Here is a 12,552-nt window from a genome sequence, read left to right on the forward strand (position 1 = left end):
GGCCGGGGCGCCGCTTCCCCGTGCGGCGGGCGGGGCTCTGCCGCGGGGGCGGCCTGGGCTGCGCCGGGGCTACAGCATGTGTGAGGTTTGAGGAGCAGGTGTGGCGTCACAGTCGTTTTCGCGGGAAGACGGCCACCAGCCATATGAGGTTACTTCAGAGACCGGGGTCGGAAGGTGGCGGCGGGGGAATGGAGGGTCTCTCTCGGGGTACAGGCTGCTCCTTCCTGAACCCCTCCGCTGAAAAGCCTCTTTGCTACAGGCTCAGCCAAGGGGCCCAGGGACTGTGGCTCCCTAACCAGCATGGGGTTGTGCTGGGGCTGCTCTGGGGTAGGGGTGGGCTTCTGCAGGGCTTGCCGGCCAGGCCATGCTTTCCACCTGGTGTCTGGGTGCTGACGGAGGCCAGGCTGTGTGTGTGAAAGTCCTGAGGTGCATGGGGCTTCCTCTGATCCATGCACTACAGGCTCCTTCCTTATGTTGAATGGCAGCCTCTGTGCTGGTTCAGCAAGGGGCTGCTCTCAGTGGCCCCTGTTACCCACTGGGTGGGTTGGAGGGATGTGGGTCCCTGCCAACCTGGAGCAGGGGTAGGTTTCTATGCCTACACTATAACTGGGGTAAGAGGAATCTCCTGGTGCCTCTGTTCTGGGGTGGCTGGGTGCTAAAGCACAGGCATAGTTGACAGCCCTGACATCACAATTTCAAGGCCATAGCAGAAGTGTTCATGGCAGGGCCCTATCAGATTCCAGAAAATTCTGCTAAATATTTGTCACCAGGACAAGAGGAGGACCCTCCTGGAAGGAGAAGAGCAGGTGAAATTGAGCTTTGTTGGCATGGTGGATCTTTCTGCTCCTTCCCAGCTGTCTGATGGGAATATTAATTGCCACAGCAGAAATTGCACAGGCTGAGTGATAGTCCTTGTGGGATCTTCTGTCTGGTGGTGCAGATACACTGTTGGAGTTTATGTATTGGGGATGTGGACAGTGGAAGCCATACTGGTTCTCTGGCACCCACAACATCTTCTAGGGTAAACAGGGCAGTCTAGTGTTAAACTCCAGACAGACCTTTGGGACTACATAAAGAAGCGAATCACATAAAGCACAGCTGAAGGCTTAGGTGTGTGCTAATGCCCGGTGCTTGCCTTCCCTGATCTGTCCCAGCAGTTTGCCATGTTTTGCCCAACTGTGCAGTTTCTCATGCCAGAGAGTACCCAGTGGGGAGAGGGCAGGTGAGATCCAGGGTCCAGGGCCTGCCAGCTGCAGAGCGCTGGTGTGTGAGTTTTGTGGGGTTCCAGATTATATTAGTGCTTTAACAGGCCCCCCATCTCCTTTCTATCCAGGCCCCTGTTGGCCTACTGGTTTGCCCATGCCTGTGTCCATCCTTGTGCCAGGAACAGTGGCTCTTGGAAGGAACCCAGCCCCAAGCCCCTGGACTCTCCTTTCTGGCCATCAGGCTGGGTGGGGTCTCAGGTAAATGATCAGGGGGGGTCATATCCAAACTGTTTTATCCTTTCCTGTTGCTAGTGAGAGGATGTTGGCAGAAAGAAGGCTCAGCCTCTGGGAGGGAGCAGCAGCTTGCTACCATCTGAGGGGAGAAACTGGTGCAAGTGGTTTGTACCCAGCACCCAGCCAGACGAGTCTGCAGAATACTGCTGCCTGAGACACCAGTCAGCCCTATGCTGTCTGCATGCCTGAGGAGCTGGTTTAATAGTTAGGGATGGCAATTCCAAAACTTTTCTGAAGGATTTGGGTACTCAGCTTTGGACAAAACATAGGCGTGGCTGGCAGGCTGCATGTGAGAAATACCTAAGAGGACTGACACACTGTGGTTAAGATGGAAGTAAGCTGGCAGAGCTTCCCAAGTAGGCTGGGACCTCAGAACTTGAATAGCAGCCAGTCTGTAGTGCATGCTTGAGGGGCACTGACACCATCCTAGGGAACCCAGGGCTGGAATAACAGCAGGACTGTGGCTCAGGATTGGGGGTCATCAGCTGAGCTGTGTGGAAGAGGCTAGGGTAGAATAGCAGGGGAGATGCAAATCCACATTGAAGAGCATCGGCAGAATGGATAGTGTAATCAGCTTGGCAGACCCACATTGTCCCTGGCTAGTTGTCTCAGCTGGTCTCTCTCCTTAGTGTAACAATTATGTCCTGCTTGTAGTAATTTAGCACCTGGGGCTGCTGTTCTGTTTGGCCCTTGTAGGTTCCCAGATGCACGCCTGGAGAGCTCCCCCATGTAGTGCCCCAGGTGCTTCCGTGCTGCTGAAATGAGTCACCTACAAGGTAAAGGGAGCTTTGGCAGTTTAATGATCTAGGTGCAGGGACAAAGTGAACAAGTGCACACAGCAAAGCTGATTCTGTCTGTACAGTTATGGCTGCCAGAGTTGAGGTAGTTCCTTTCTGATGGCCCCTCTCCAAATCTAGATGGATTTCTGTTGCTTGCCTCAGGGGTCTGCCCATCCCATTAGCCAGCAGGGAGCCAGTCCCTCTTTTCCTGTGTTGCACATGGGACAGTTGCTTGTTTCTGAGTGGCATTGCCCCTGATTTACAGCAGGGTGAGTGAGAGTAGGCTCAGCCATCAAGCGGTGGGTGTTGTCTTAACTGTGCAGGCGGGGCCTGGGCATTTGTTGGGGGAGGGGGCTGGCAGGAGTGTTCCCTTGCAGCAGACTTGTTGGCATCCCCCAGTCTTCCCTCTCTGGTTCGCTGTCTCCATGTCCTGGTCATTCGCATATACTAAGCAGGGAGGATGCCAGTATGTACTGTGGTGCCACGGCTGCCACTGCTTTGTCTTTGTGACACCTAGACTCAGTAAGCCCATTGCTGCCACTCCAGCCTCTCTCAGCATGCCAGCCCTTTGTGCACCACTTTGCAACAGTGTAGAGTGGGGGATGACACCCAGCCCCATGGCTGCCTTGCTTGGTCTTAATCTTTTTTGGGTCAGGACTGCTGGCCAGGCATGAGGAACCAGCCAGCTCCATTCCTGCATGTGCTGGGCCAGTAGAGAGACAGTCCCCCACCCATGGACCCCTTGCCTAGCCCCACGGTGGTATTGGAGCCACATGGCAACCGGCTGCAGCAGCAGTTTGCTGATGGAGGGGCAAGAGTGAGAGGGCTTTAGCTTGACTTTTTCCCTATCCAGGAGCAGAACTTCCTGCATGTTCTGACCTGGCCTGTGCTCCTTAGGCAACACATGGGGCAGGTGTTGGGCCTGAGCCCCTGCATTAGATGGCTCTTTTCTTGCACATGCAGTGGATGATCACATGGGACTAAGCCAGAGGGCTGCTCCACCCAGTATTTACTTAGCACCATTTGACCAGATCTGCTTGCACCTGTCCCCACACTCATGGATGACACGGTAGGTCCAGAAATCATGAGCTTCACCCCCGAAATCATGAGGTTTAAACACAGTAGAGATTGGATTCTTATGTGGGGCTTTCTGCTTCTGGACTCTAGTCATATTCAGGTCACGGTTCCCAGCTTGTCTAAGTTAGCGGGAGGGCTGGAAATATGTATTTGTTTTAAGGAGAGACAGACTTCTCATCTCATCACCTGACTCCAGATGCTGGGGCTTTAGGAAGGGCACTAGGCCTGAGAGTCAGCAGCGCTGGCCTTGCTCCCCTGCATGTGTCTGTATACTTGCCCGTCTTTGTTATTAAAGGAGGGTGGAGAGGAGATAGCAGTGCTCAGTATTTGAGCCCTTTCACCCTGGGCTGTATTTAAGAGGCAGCAGTGGAGCAAAGAACATGCTAGCACTGTTTCAGTTCTATCCGGCATTGAAATGGCAGAGTTTAGCAGGGCACATGACCAACACCCTGGCATGTGCAGGAGTAGAAGCCTCTGGAGGAAAATGCTGTCCCAATTTTACAATCACCTCCAAGACCCTGTAAAATCAGGTCTTTACAGCGCTGCCGGCAGGTTAAGTTGTCATGCATGGGGGTGGAGGTGGGGCGGTACTGGGAGTGGGGCTACAGCGCAGTGGCAGGAGCCACACCCTCCTGACAAGCTGCAGCTCTGTCCCTTACCTCCCCTGCCCCCTCCCTCCCTCACCGTAGGGTGCATTGATCCCCATGTTCCTTCCCTCCCCCTTCCCCTTCCACCACAACGGACTTACCAGCTGCATGCGCTCTTCAGGCTTCTGGCTGTGATTCTTGCTGCCTGGATGCTGTGCTGCGACTGCAATCAGGCAGGGGCATTTATCAGCCAAATTATTGGCCTTATCAGGCCGATTTCTGATACAGCCAGTTTTCTTTATATTGGTACCAATCCAATATCGGACTGATGTATCGGTGCACCTCTAGTTCTGAAGATTACTGTGGACAAGCTAGCAATGATATAAATGTAGCTAAATTGCTTCAGCTTAACACTACTTCATCCAGAGAGCTGGAGCATTTGTAATGCTCTTGCATTGTCCACAGTACTACTAGAACATAACTGCTGCTGCTCACTCCTTTCAAAATGTTTCCCTTTTGAAATGGCTCCAAAAGTATGCGTCTGTACCTAAACAGCCTTCAACTGTTGGTCAGCTGCGTTAGGTAAAAGGCTAACTGGACATAAAATATTCCCTAGAATTGCCTTAATGGCTGGCCAGAGGTGGTGTTATTGCTGTCCAGTGCTTCTCTAGCACATGTTGTCAGAAAAGAAGTGTTGCTAAGTGTGTCCACCTGCTTTCCAGCTACCCTTGCAATGTAGGTCCAGGGGCTGAATAGGCTTGTGGGTCCCAGGGGCTTGTCAGAGGCAGAGAAGGGTCCTTGCTGGGGCATACTGCGCTATGCCCTGTCTCTGTCCAGAGGCCCTGAGTAAGAGCAGAAAGCCAGCTGGTGCAAGATGCTTGGATACTACAATGTTAGAGGACCTGAAGAAATGGCTCCTTCAATATGGGGAGTTCCCTGGTGGGAGCGGGAGGGGGCGGGGCATACCTTGGGCCTGAATGTTTTTAAAAACTGGACCCATATGTTCATTAATATTTGTCACTGTGGAAGTCCAGAGATGGGGCCAAGCTGAATCTGGCATTGGTAACTCTGAAGGTCAGGCTGGGGCTGGCCCTCATTCTGCTGTGGGGTGTCTCAAAGCATTCCCTTGTGCCCCTGCTGCATACCACTGGCTCCCCAGAGCTCTGTCAGGTTGCTTTGCTCTCTTGATGCACAGGGCTGTTTTCTGAACTTGTACTTGTTTTCTGAAGCAGGATGCAGGAAGGAGCCTTGGAGATGATGCTTGCCAGCACAAGCCTGTGCCAGTTACATTTGCCAGGCTGTAAGGCCTAGGCCTGTGCAGAGGGTCCTGTCAGTTCACAGAGGAAATGGGTCTGGCTTTGCTGTTGCTGCTCTTTTACTCTTGGTACTCCATGAAGCAGAGCCCTATACCTTGGCATGGCACAGTGCCTAACCTTCCCCCACAAGCAAGTAGAACCACCAATCCCAGCCTGGAATGGCAAATGGACTTTTTTCCCCACATCCTGGGTCATAGGATGTCTGACATGGGAACTGGGAGGTCACTGGCTAGGACAGTTTTGGTCTCTGCTCATCCAAAAGCCTGAAGGCAGGCCAGACTCTGCCTTCATGCTGGGAACTGAAGAAGCCCCTGCAGCAGAGACAGAACTATTGTCAGCAAGCGGTGCGCCCTGCAGAGCTACCATTAATGGCATCCTGCTGGAGCAACAGGCTGTGCAGCATGTGAGGGCCTGCAGGAGCCTTTTCATTAGAGACCCTGCATGTCACTACTATGCTCCCACAGTGACAGCTTTCCAGCTGCTTGTGAAATTGACTGCTGGGGATCCAAGGGAATTACTTTCCTCTGTGGATTACAAAGGCCAGAGATCTCATGGGGAAGTGAGTGAGGAGGCTTCTTGTCAGTGGTCAGCAGAAGTGTGTCCCATTTCTGGGAGGCTAAAGTGGGAGTGGGATGTGTAGACACTGGTGCCCTTCCTGGTCAGGGCAGTATCCTTATAGAAGTATTGGTGCTGCTGGCTGCACTGTGCTCTTGGTGCACAAAGGGCTACCAGCTGAAGTGTGGCCTCTCTGTCTTCACCCCTGCTGAGCTTACCCCAAACAAATCCTCACTGTGATTGGGATGCAGTGGTGGGTGGTAGGTCAATTCCAGGCCAGTTGTCTTGAGTCTAGCAACAAGACAGAAAACTACTGCTGTCGAAGTGAGCAGTCCCCTCCCTACCTGTTTCTGATAATCAGGGATCCAGATTTTCTGTGTCCTGTGGAAAAACTCAGATTTTCTCCTTTAAAGGAGAAAAACCTGAGAAACGACAGGTTTCCTCTGGCAGGCTGGCAGAGAACCAGCTTAAAGGGGACTGCTTGGGCCTTGGGGGAGTAGGAGGAGGGCAGTCAGGCAGGGAGCCATGTGCATGTGCATGACACATATGCACATGGCTGGCAATACAGCTGGGCAGTGTGATGGAGAGCAACTCCTGCAGCTGCCTTTGGGTGAGTCTATGGAGGGGGGCATAGGTGATGTGAGGAGATTGAGGTGATGGTGGTGGCTTGCACTAAGTGTACACAGTGAGGGAGGGAGTGGGGCAGGATTGATGGCTGGGGCAGTGCCTGGGACAGGGACCAGGGCTGGAGCAGGCAGGAATGCACAGTCCGGCCAAACAGCTCATCTGGGGGAGGAGTGGGGGAGCTTCCTGCTGCTGCACATCCATGGGGAGAGCTCAGGCCCATTGGTGATGTGTTGGGGGGCATGTGCCCCCCCCAGATTCCTGCACCCACTGTAGAATATGGGGTTGCAGCCTGGCTGGACTGGCACCAGACAGGAACTGCCTCTGTGGCCCAGTGGGTGGGACTTGCCATGGGAGAGTGGAATGCGGCAGGGCAGGGAGGCTTGGTGCTGCCACTACCACTGCTGCTGTTGGGTGCACCGTGCTACTGTGGTCATTAAGGCGAGGCATTCCCTGCTCATCTGGCTGCAGCAGCAGCAGCAGGGGCACCACTCTGCACCACTGCAGCGCCTTACCTTGGCAACCATGACAGCATGGCTGGTGCAGGGCTCTCAGCGTTGGCCCTGCTGCTGCTGCTGGCTTGGCAGGAGGAGCTCTGATTTTTTCATGATTAAAAGAACCAAAATCAAATGCCAAAATATATAGGTATATAGAATTTCTTGTGTTATAATGATTGAGGCAGTGGTAGGCTTCCAGACTGCTTTAAAATTGTAAATACAGATCGAAAAAATGTGGAATTCTCAAAAGTGCGGCACTTTTAAAAAAAAATACATTACATCAGGGAGTATCAGTGGCTGGTCTTGGAGCAGAAGAGGCGGCAGCTTGCACGTGGCAGCTGCTGCCACTATCCATCACCCTGCGTTCCTGCTCCGTGTGCTGCCATTGCTACCCCCCCGCCGCACTCCGTGACCAGTGGTCGCTCCAGATTCAAAATCCAGAATCTTCAAATTTCCAGCAGGTGTTCAGTCCCAAGCATGCCGGATTTATGAGGTTATACTGTATATCAATAAATCTTTATTTTCAGCTGCTACCCATATATACATACATAGTGGCATTTCTTTTAGATCGTGTAAAAATACACATTTTGGGGTTTCTAATATGAGATTTTTTGGATTTTCTTTAATCAAACAATTTTGGATGTTTTAACAGAGAAAACCAGGATCTCTGAATAATGCTGATAATGTTTTCAGTGTGAAGATGTCTCTGAAAGCCCTAACTCCTCAAACCATGTGATTGGGTGGGAATCACAGTTTGCATTTGAAGAGTCAGTTTCTAAGGCTGAAAACTGATCTAAGTGTGTTTGTCCAGAAGGTAAAACAAAACCCAACCTTTATAAAACCCGTGATTTACTTGGGGCAGAGTGTGTGGGGGGGGAGGGGGGATGAAGGGGAGGGGGCTCAGGCCATGATTTTTGAATGTTTGGGTTTTGAAGCTGTGCTCTGCGGTGGGGTTTGCACTGCAATCATTTAACTCCCCCTTTGCATGTTGTAGTTCCTTGCTGCTGTACACTGCTGCCATCCATCCCCAAGACCTATCATTGTATGCACCTAAATTCTTCTGCTCAAATGATCCGTGAAAGAATAGTGATGATAAATGCAATATGATTACTAGGCTTCAGAATGAGCATCCTGCTGAGATACAACCTCTACTCTGAGTTGGCTCAGATATGCTGGCAAGGACAGAGCCTTCTGAGGATGTAGAAGGGAATGCCATCCATCTGGAAATCAGAGCTTGGCCTCAAAGTTTTGTATGCACAGTTACATTTTAGGCATTTGGAAAAAAGAGACTTGCAACTTTTGGCTTAGCTTGGCAAAGCAGGTGCAAGATGTGCATGATCTCTTGGAGCTGGTCGGGCTAGGGAGGGCAGGCTGTCCTGGGCCAGAAGTTCTGAGTCATTTAGTTTGGAATCAGAAACACTCCTGGGTGTTTTCAGAAGCAATTTGCCAGCCTCTTCAAACAGTTCTTAAAGAGGTTCTTGAGGAAACTGGAATTGCTTGAAATTTGTTAGTGCTATTCATCTATTTATGTATATATTCAAATGACTGTGTCTTTCTAACTGCCAAATTACAGGTTGATATTTTTTTCCCCCCTCCCCAGCCAAACTATGTGACTTGGGTTGGATTCTCTTAGAACCAGCCCCCTGCATGGTCCTGGCACCCATCCCATTCCTTCCCCATCTTTGAACTAACACCAGCCACCATCACTGGCTTCTTTCATGCCAGTCTCGTGCGTGTTTCCTCCCATTGTACTCAGGCCAGGTTGTGTGTCTGTTTCTTGACAACTTCCCAACTGCCTTCCACTGCCTCTGATCTGGGGCCAGGCTCTGACAGTGAGGTACATGTCTGCTGGTTCCAGAGCCGCCTCGGTGACCTCTGCCTGGAGCCTGCTGCCAGCCCTGGAACCAACAGCCACTTAGATTGGAACCTGGTTGCTTCACTTGGCACCTCTGGCTTTGTGTTTCTGGCTCCTGTAGAGCCTAGCGCCAGGCCCAGCTCCAGCCCAGAGCCAGTTCCCAGCTGCTTCCCTCTGAGTTTCCAATCCAAAGAAGAGTGTGGTATTCAGCTAGTGGTGATTCTGTCTTGAACAGACAAGTGAGCTCCTTTTCGCTTTTGATTCCAGCCCTATTTTTCTGTGATTCTCTGATTTATGTACAAGCTGGATCCACTGGTATGACAAACATTCACTTTTCAGCAAGGCAGGTCAATGCTTGGGGCCCACTGAAAGATGCACAGCCCTGAGAGATGCATATACCCTCTGCTAGTCTGGGGAGAGGGACTCCTGTTGATGTGTCTACACCGTCTGTCCTCGTGTGACTGCACCTCACAGATGCATCTCAGCTAATTTCTGGCTAGCTGTATCATGGCCGTATTATTACGGCAGCAGGGAGCTTAGTGTAGGTTGCCAACACCACATGAGGTGGTCAGTCACCTCTTGGGCAGAGCTCCATGCTTAGCTCCATATTGCTCTGATTAGATAGCAATGGGTCCCCGTATTGCATGCAAGCTCAGGTGTGTCTACCTGAGCTGCAGCCACAGCTCAGTTCAACCTGGCTCCTGAGCCTTGGCCATGAGCTCCCTGCTGCTGTGGCCTGTGCTATCACCCTGGTGACATCAAAGTGCTAGGGTTGCACAGGTGTTGGTGAGGCATTACTTGTCCTGTAAACTCTCTTGTGGGTGGGGCTGCCTGTGGCAAAAGCCTCCTGTGAGTGAGCTGGGAGTGGGGTCAGCAGGGCCAGCAATGAAAAGACTGTACATGTAACTGAGCAAACTATCTCCAGTACTGAGGCATGGTACATATGGCTCATGCTGTCATTCTGGGGGGCTGTGGCACTTCTAATATGAGACTCAAAGACCTAGGAGACGGGTCTTGTGCATAGCCAGTGACTTACACTGGTTCTTTTTCCCCAGAGTTGTGGAGGTGGAAATAGCATTGAGTTCCCTCCCTCTGCAGTGATAAGACCACAATGGAAGGCAACTTATGACCCATCCATGGAGCTGGCTTCATCTGGCCTTCCCTCTAGCTCTGCTTGGGCCCGTGTCCCAATTAAGAGGGCCGTTCCTGGGGCCAGCAGCTAGTGAAGAGGAGTACTCCATGTGGGCTGCCAGACCCTTCATCATGGGTGCACATCCCAGCATATGTCTAGTCTCTGCCCTTCAGGTCTCTCTGCTCTGCCCTAGTGGGTGCATGTTCCCTATCTTGGGACTCTGGCAGCTGCCTATTGGGGTATGCTGGGAGGGGTCTGCCCAGGGCTGCAGGTTCAAGAGGTTCCTGCTCCCTGTTCCTCCCCTCCGTGCTTTGTGTTAGGATAATTACACAGGATGCTGAGGAATTCATCAGAGCCACATTCACAGTTGGAAGCAAATGATGAAATAACCAGTGCAGCTCTAAGAGGTGCTAGTAGGGGACTTGGCTTGGATGCTAGCTTGAGTGCAGCCAGGAGGTGCTTCACTGTAGGTGGGCAAGGATGGTACCTTCCTATTGTGGATTGTGAAATGTCCAGCTGTAGCTGTGGTACCCAGACATTCAGGCAACTAGAACAGGAATTCAAGAGAGCTCCAGGTCCTGGGGATGGGTGAGGCAGGCCCTTCTACTTATGCTGCATGGAAGGAAGAGCTCCTTGCCCTCCATGTTGTACTCAGAGTGACTATTTATTTCTGTAGTGCAGGCAAAGACCAGAAACAGCATATGAGCAGGGAAAAATTTCTAGCCCCTAGGCTCGTGGAGGCAGCTCCCTCACAGCCTGGAGACTCCTGGGACTACTTTTCTCCCTGTCACACAATGCTTGCTCCCAGGCTGCCTCCCAGCAAGCTGCCAGTGACCTATAGTGGGTAGGAAAAACACCCTGCACTCCCTGCCCCTTTCCTGATTTCCCCCCTCCCCCACCTATCTGGGGCTGTCTCTCTTAGCTGTCTACATGCCCAGTCTGGGGATGGTCTATATCTGTGCGTACCTCCTTGTTCTAACTGACTTTCTCTCCCTGCAGACATTGTGGCAGACAAAGATGGGGTGACTCTGTCCCTGGAGGAAGATGTGGATGATGTTCACTTGGCTTACAAGACCCCAGAGAAGAAGAGCCTCCAAGAGATCCAGCAGCTGGACCAGGATGATGAGAGCTTGAACAAATACAAGCAGGCACTGCTGGGGCCCATTCCTGTAGCTGTTGGTAAGGCATGTCTGGAGCAGGGGCTCCAGGGAAGAGCACCTGGTTGGGATGGGGGTAGGGGGAGCTTCAGGCTCAGTCCCTCCACCCCCTTCCCCTCCCCTTCTGTTTCTGTAAAGTGGCTGATAATCTGGAGCCTGACACTAAGGCTGGGACAGTCTGGGAAATATTTCACTTGGGTCTTTCCAACTTCAGGCTTGAAGGATAAGCAGAGGTGGGGGTGGAGGTGGATCCTGCTTCAGGAGGCACAGGGGTGTGGGATGTTAGCTGTAGTAGCAGGGAGTGTGGGAGGGCAGGTGCCATCTCTCCCGTTGGGAACAATGCCAGCTCAGCCTGCTCTACTCTTTGCAGAGATATCAGTTGCTCCAGACTCACATAGGGAACACTAGTAGCCTCACCCATCATACTCTGAACAGTAATAGCTGCCCGGTGTCAGCTCTGCACTTCAGTTACCTTGGTTACTAGTGTGCCACAGCAGTTTCCATAGTAACACTTATGGAGGAATCTTGTAAATTTTATTCCAAGTGACAACGATGGAGAAAGCCATCGCTGGGAGCTCCTAAGGACAAGGATTCACTGCCTTGGCACATGTACTGCAGCTAGCCTTACATTGTCAGACCCATATGGGTGCCTGGCTTTCTCTGCCTGCTTCTGTTTCCTGTGTGAGGACTCCCCCACCACTGCTTCTTGTTCTCTCCTTTGGCATATGCTCTCTGGAGGGCTCCTCCCCTCTGGCTGAGGGGTGCTGATGGAGACTCAACTTCCTTTTAAATTACAGGCAAACCTGTGCCTCTGAGATATGCTGAGGCAATTGCATTTTTCTGTATAGGTGGGGTGGCCTTCTTATCCTGGAGTACCAAGTGTGGCCACTGCATCCTTAAAATAAATCCCTGTTTCCTGGCTCTAGTGAACCACCAACCAGGATGGTTGATCTACTGGACAGGGCTTTAAACTGACTTTGCTGGGGGATGGGAAAACTCCAAGTGGAGCATGCCTGGGGACTGGCACACAGGAAGGTTCCCTTGTGGAGGACCGTAGCACAACTGTTTCTGAGAGTGCTAACCAAACAGTTCTCTCACAGCATCTCAGGAAAATGAGGGTGTCAATTGAGGGCCTCAGCTGCCTTTAGTCTAATGCCAGGAGCATGGGGAATAAGCGGGAGAAGCTAGCCCTCCTGTTCTCTAGTGCGTGATATGATCTGGTAGGGATCATGGAGACCTGGTGGGACTCCTTGCGCAACTGGCGCGTAGCCATAGAGGGCTACACCTTGCACAGAAGGGGCAGAGTAGGGAGAAAAGGTGGAGGGGTAGCTCTGTACATGAGAGAGCAGTACACCTGTCTGGAGGCTGACATTGGCTTCGAAGATAAGCAGCTTGAAACCCTGTGGGTCAAGTTACAGGGGGAGGGGGAGGAGGCAAGGTGAGAGAAACTGAACTGTAGGCATTTACTACAGAC

At 52.0% G+C, this 12,552-nt stretch overlaps 1 protein-coding gene across 1 annotated transcript in view; it reads left to right on the forward strand.

Moving 5' to 3' along the window:
* Positions 1–12,552, forward strand: part of ARHGDIG (Rho GDP dissociation inhibitor gamma) — a 44,711-nt gene that overhangs the window by 2,441 nt on the left and 29,718 nt on the right. Inside the window, exon 3 of the mRNA XM_019540161.1 lies at positions 10,921–11,100. Within this exon, the coding sequence (XP_019395706.1) occupies positions 10,921–11,100 (180 nt within the window). The remainder of the gene's footprint in view (positions 1–10,920; positions 11,101–12,552) is intronic.

The sequence above is a fragment of the Crocodylus porosus genome, unplaced genomic scaffold, assembly GCF_001723895.1.
Source record: "Crocodylus porosus isolate Cpor-Errol unplaced genomic scaffold, CroPor_comp1, whole genome shotgun sequence".
Classification (NCBI taxonomy): domain Eukaryota; kingdom Metazoa; phylum Chordata; order Crocodylia; family Crocodylidae; genus Crocodylus; species Crocodylus porosus.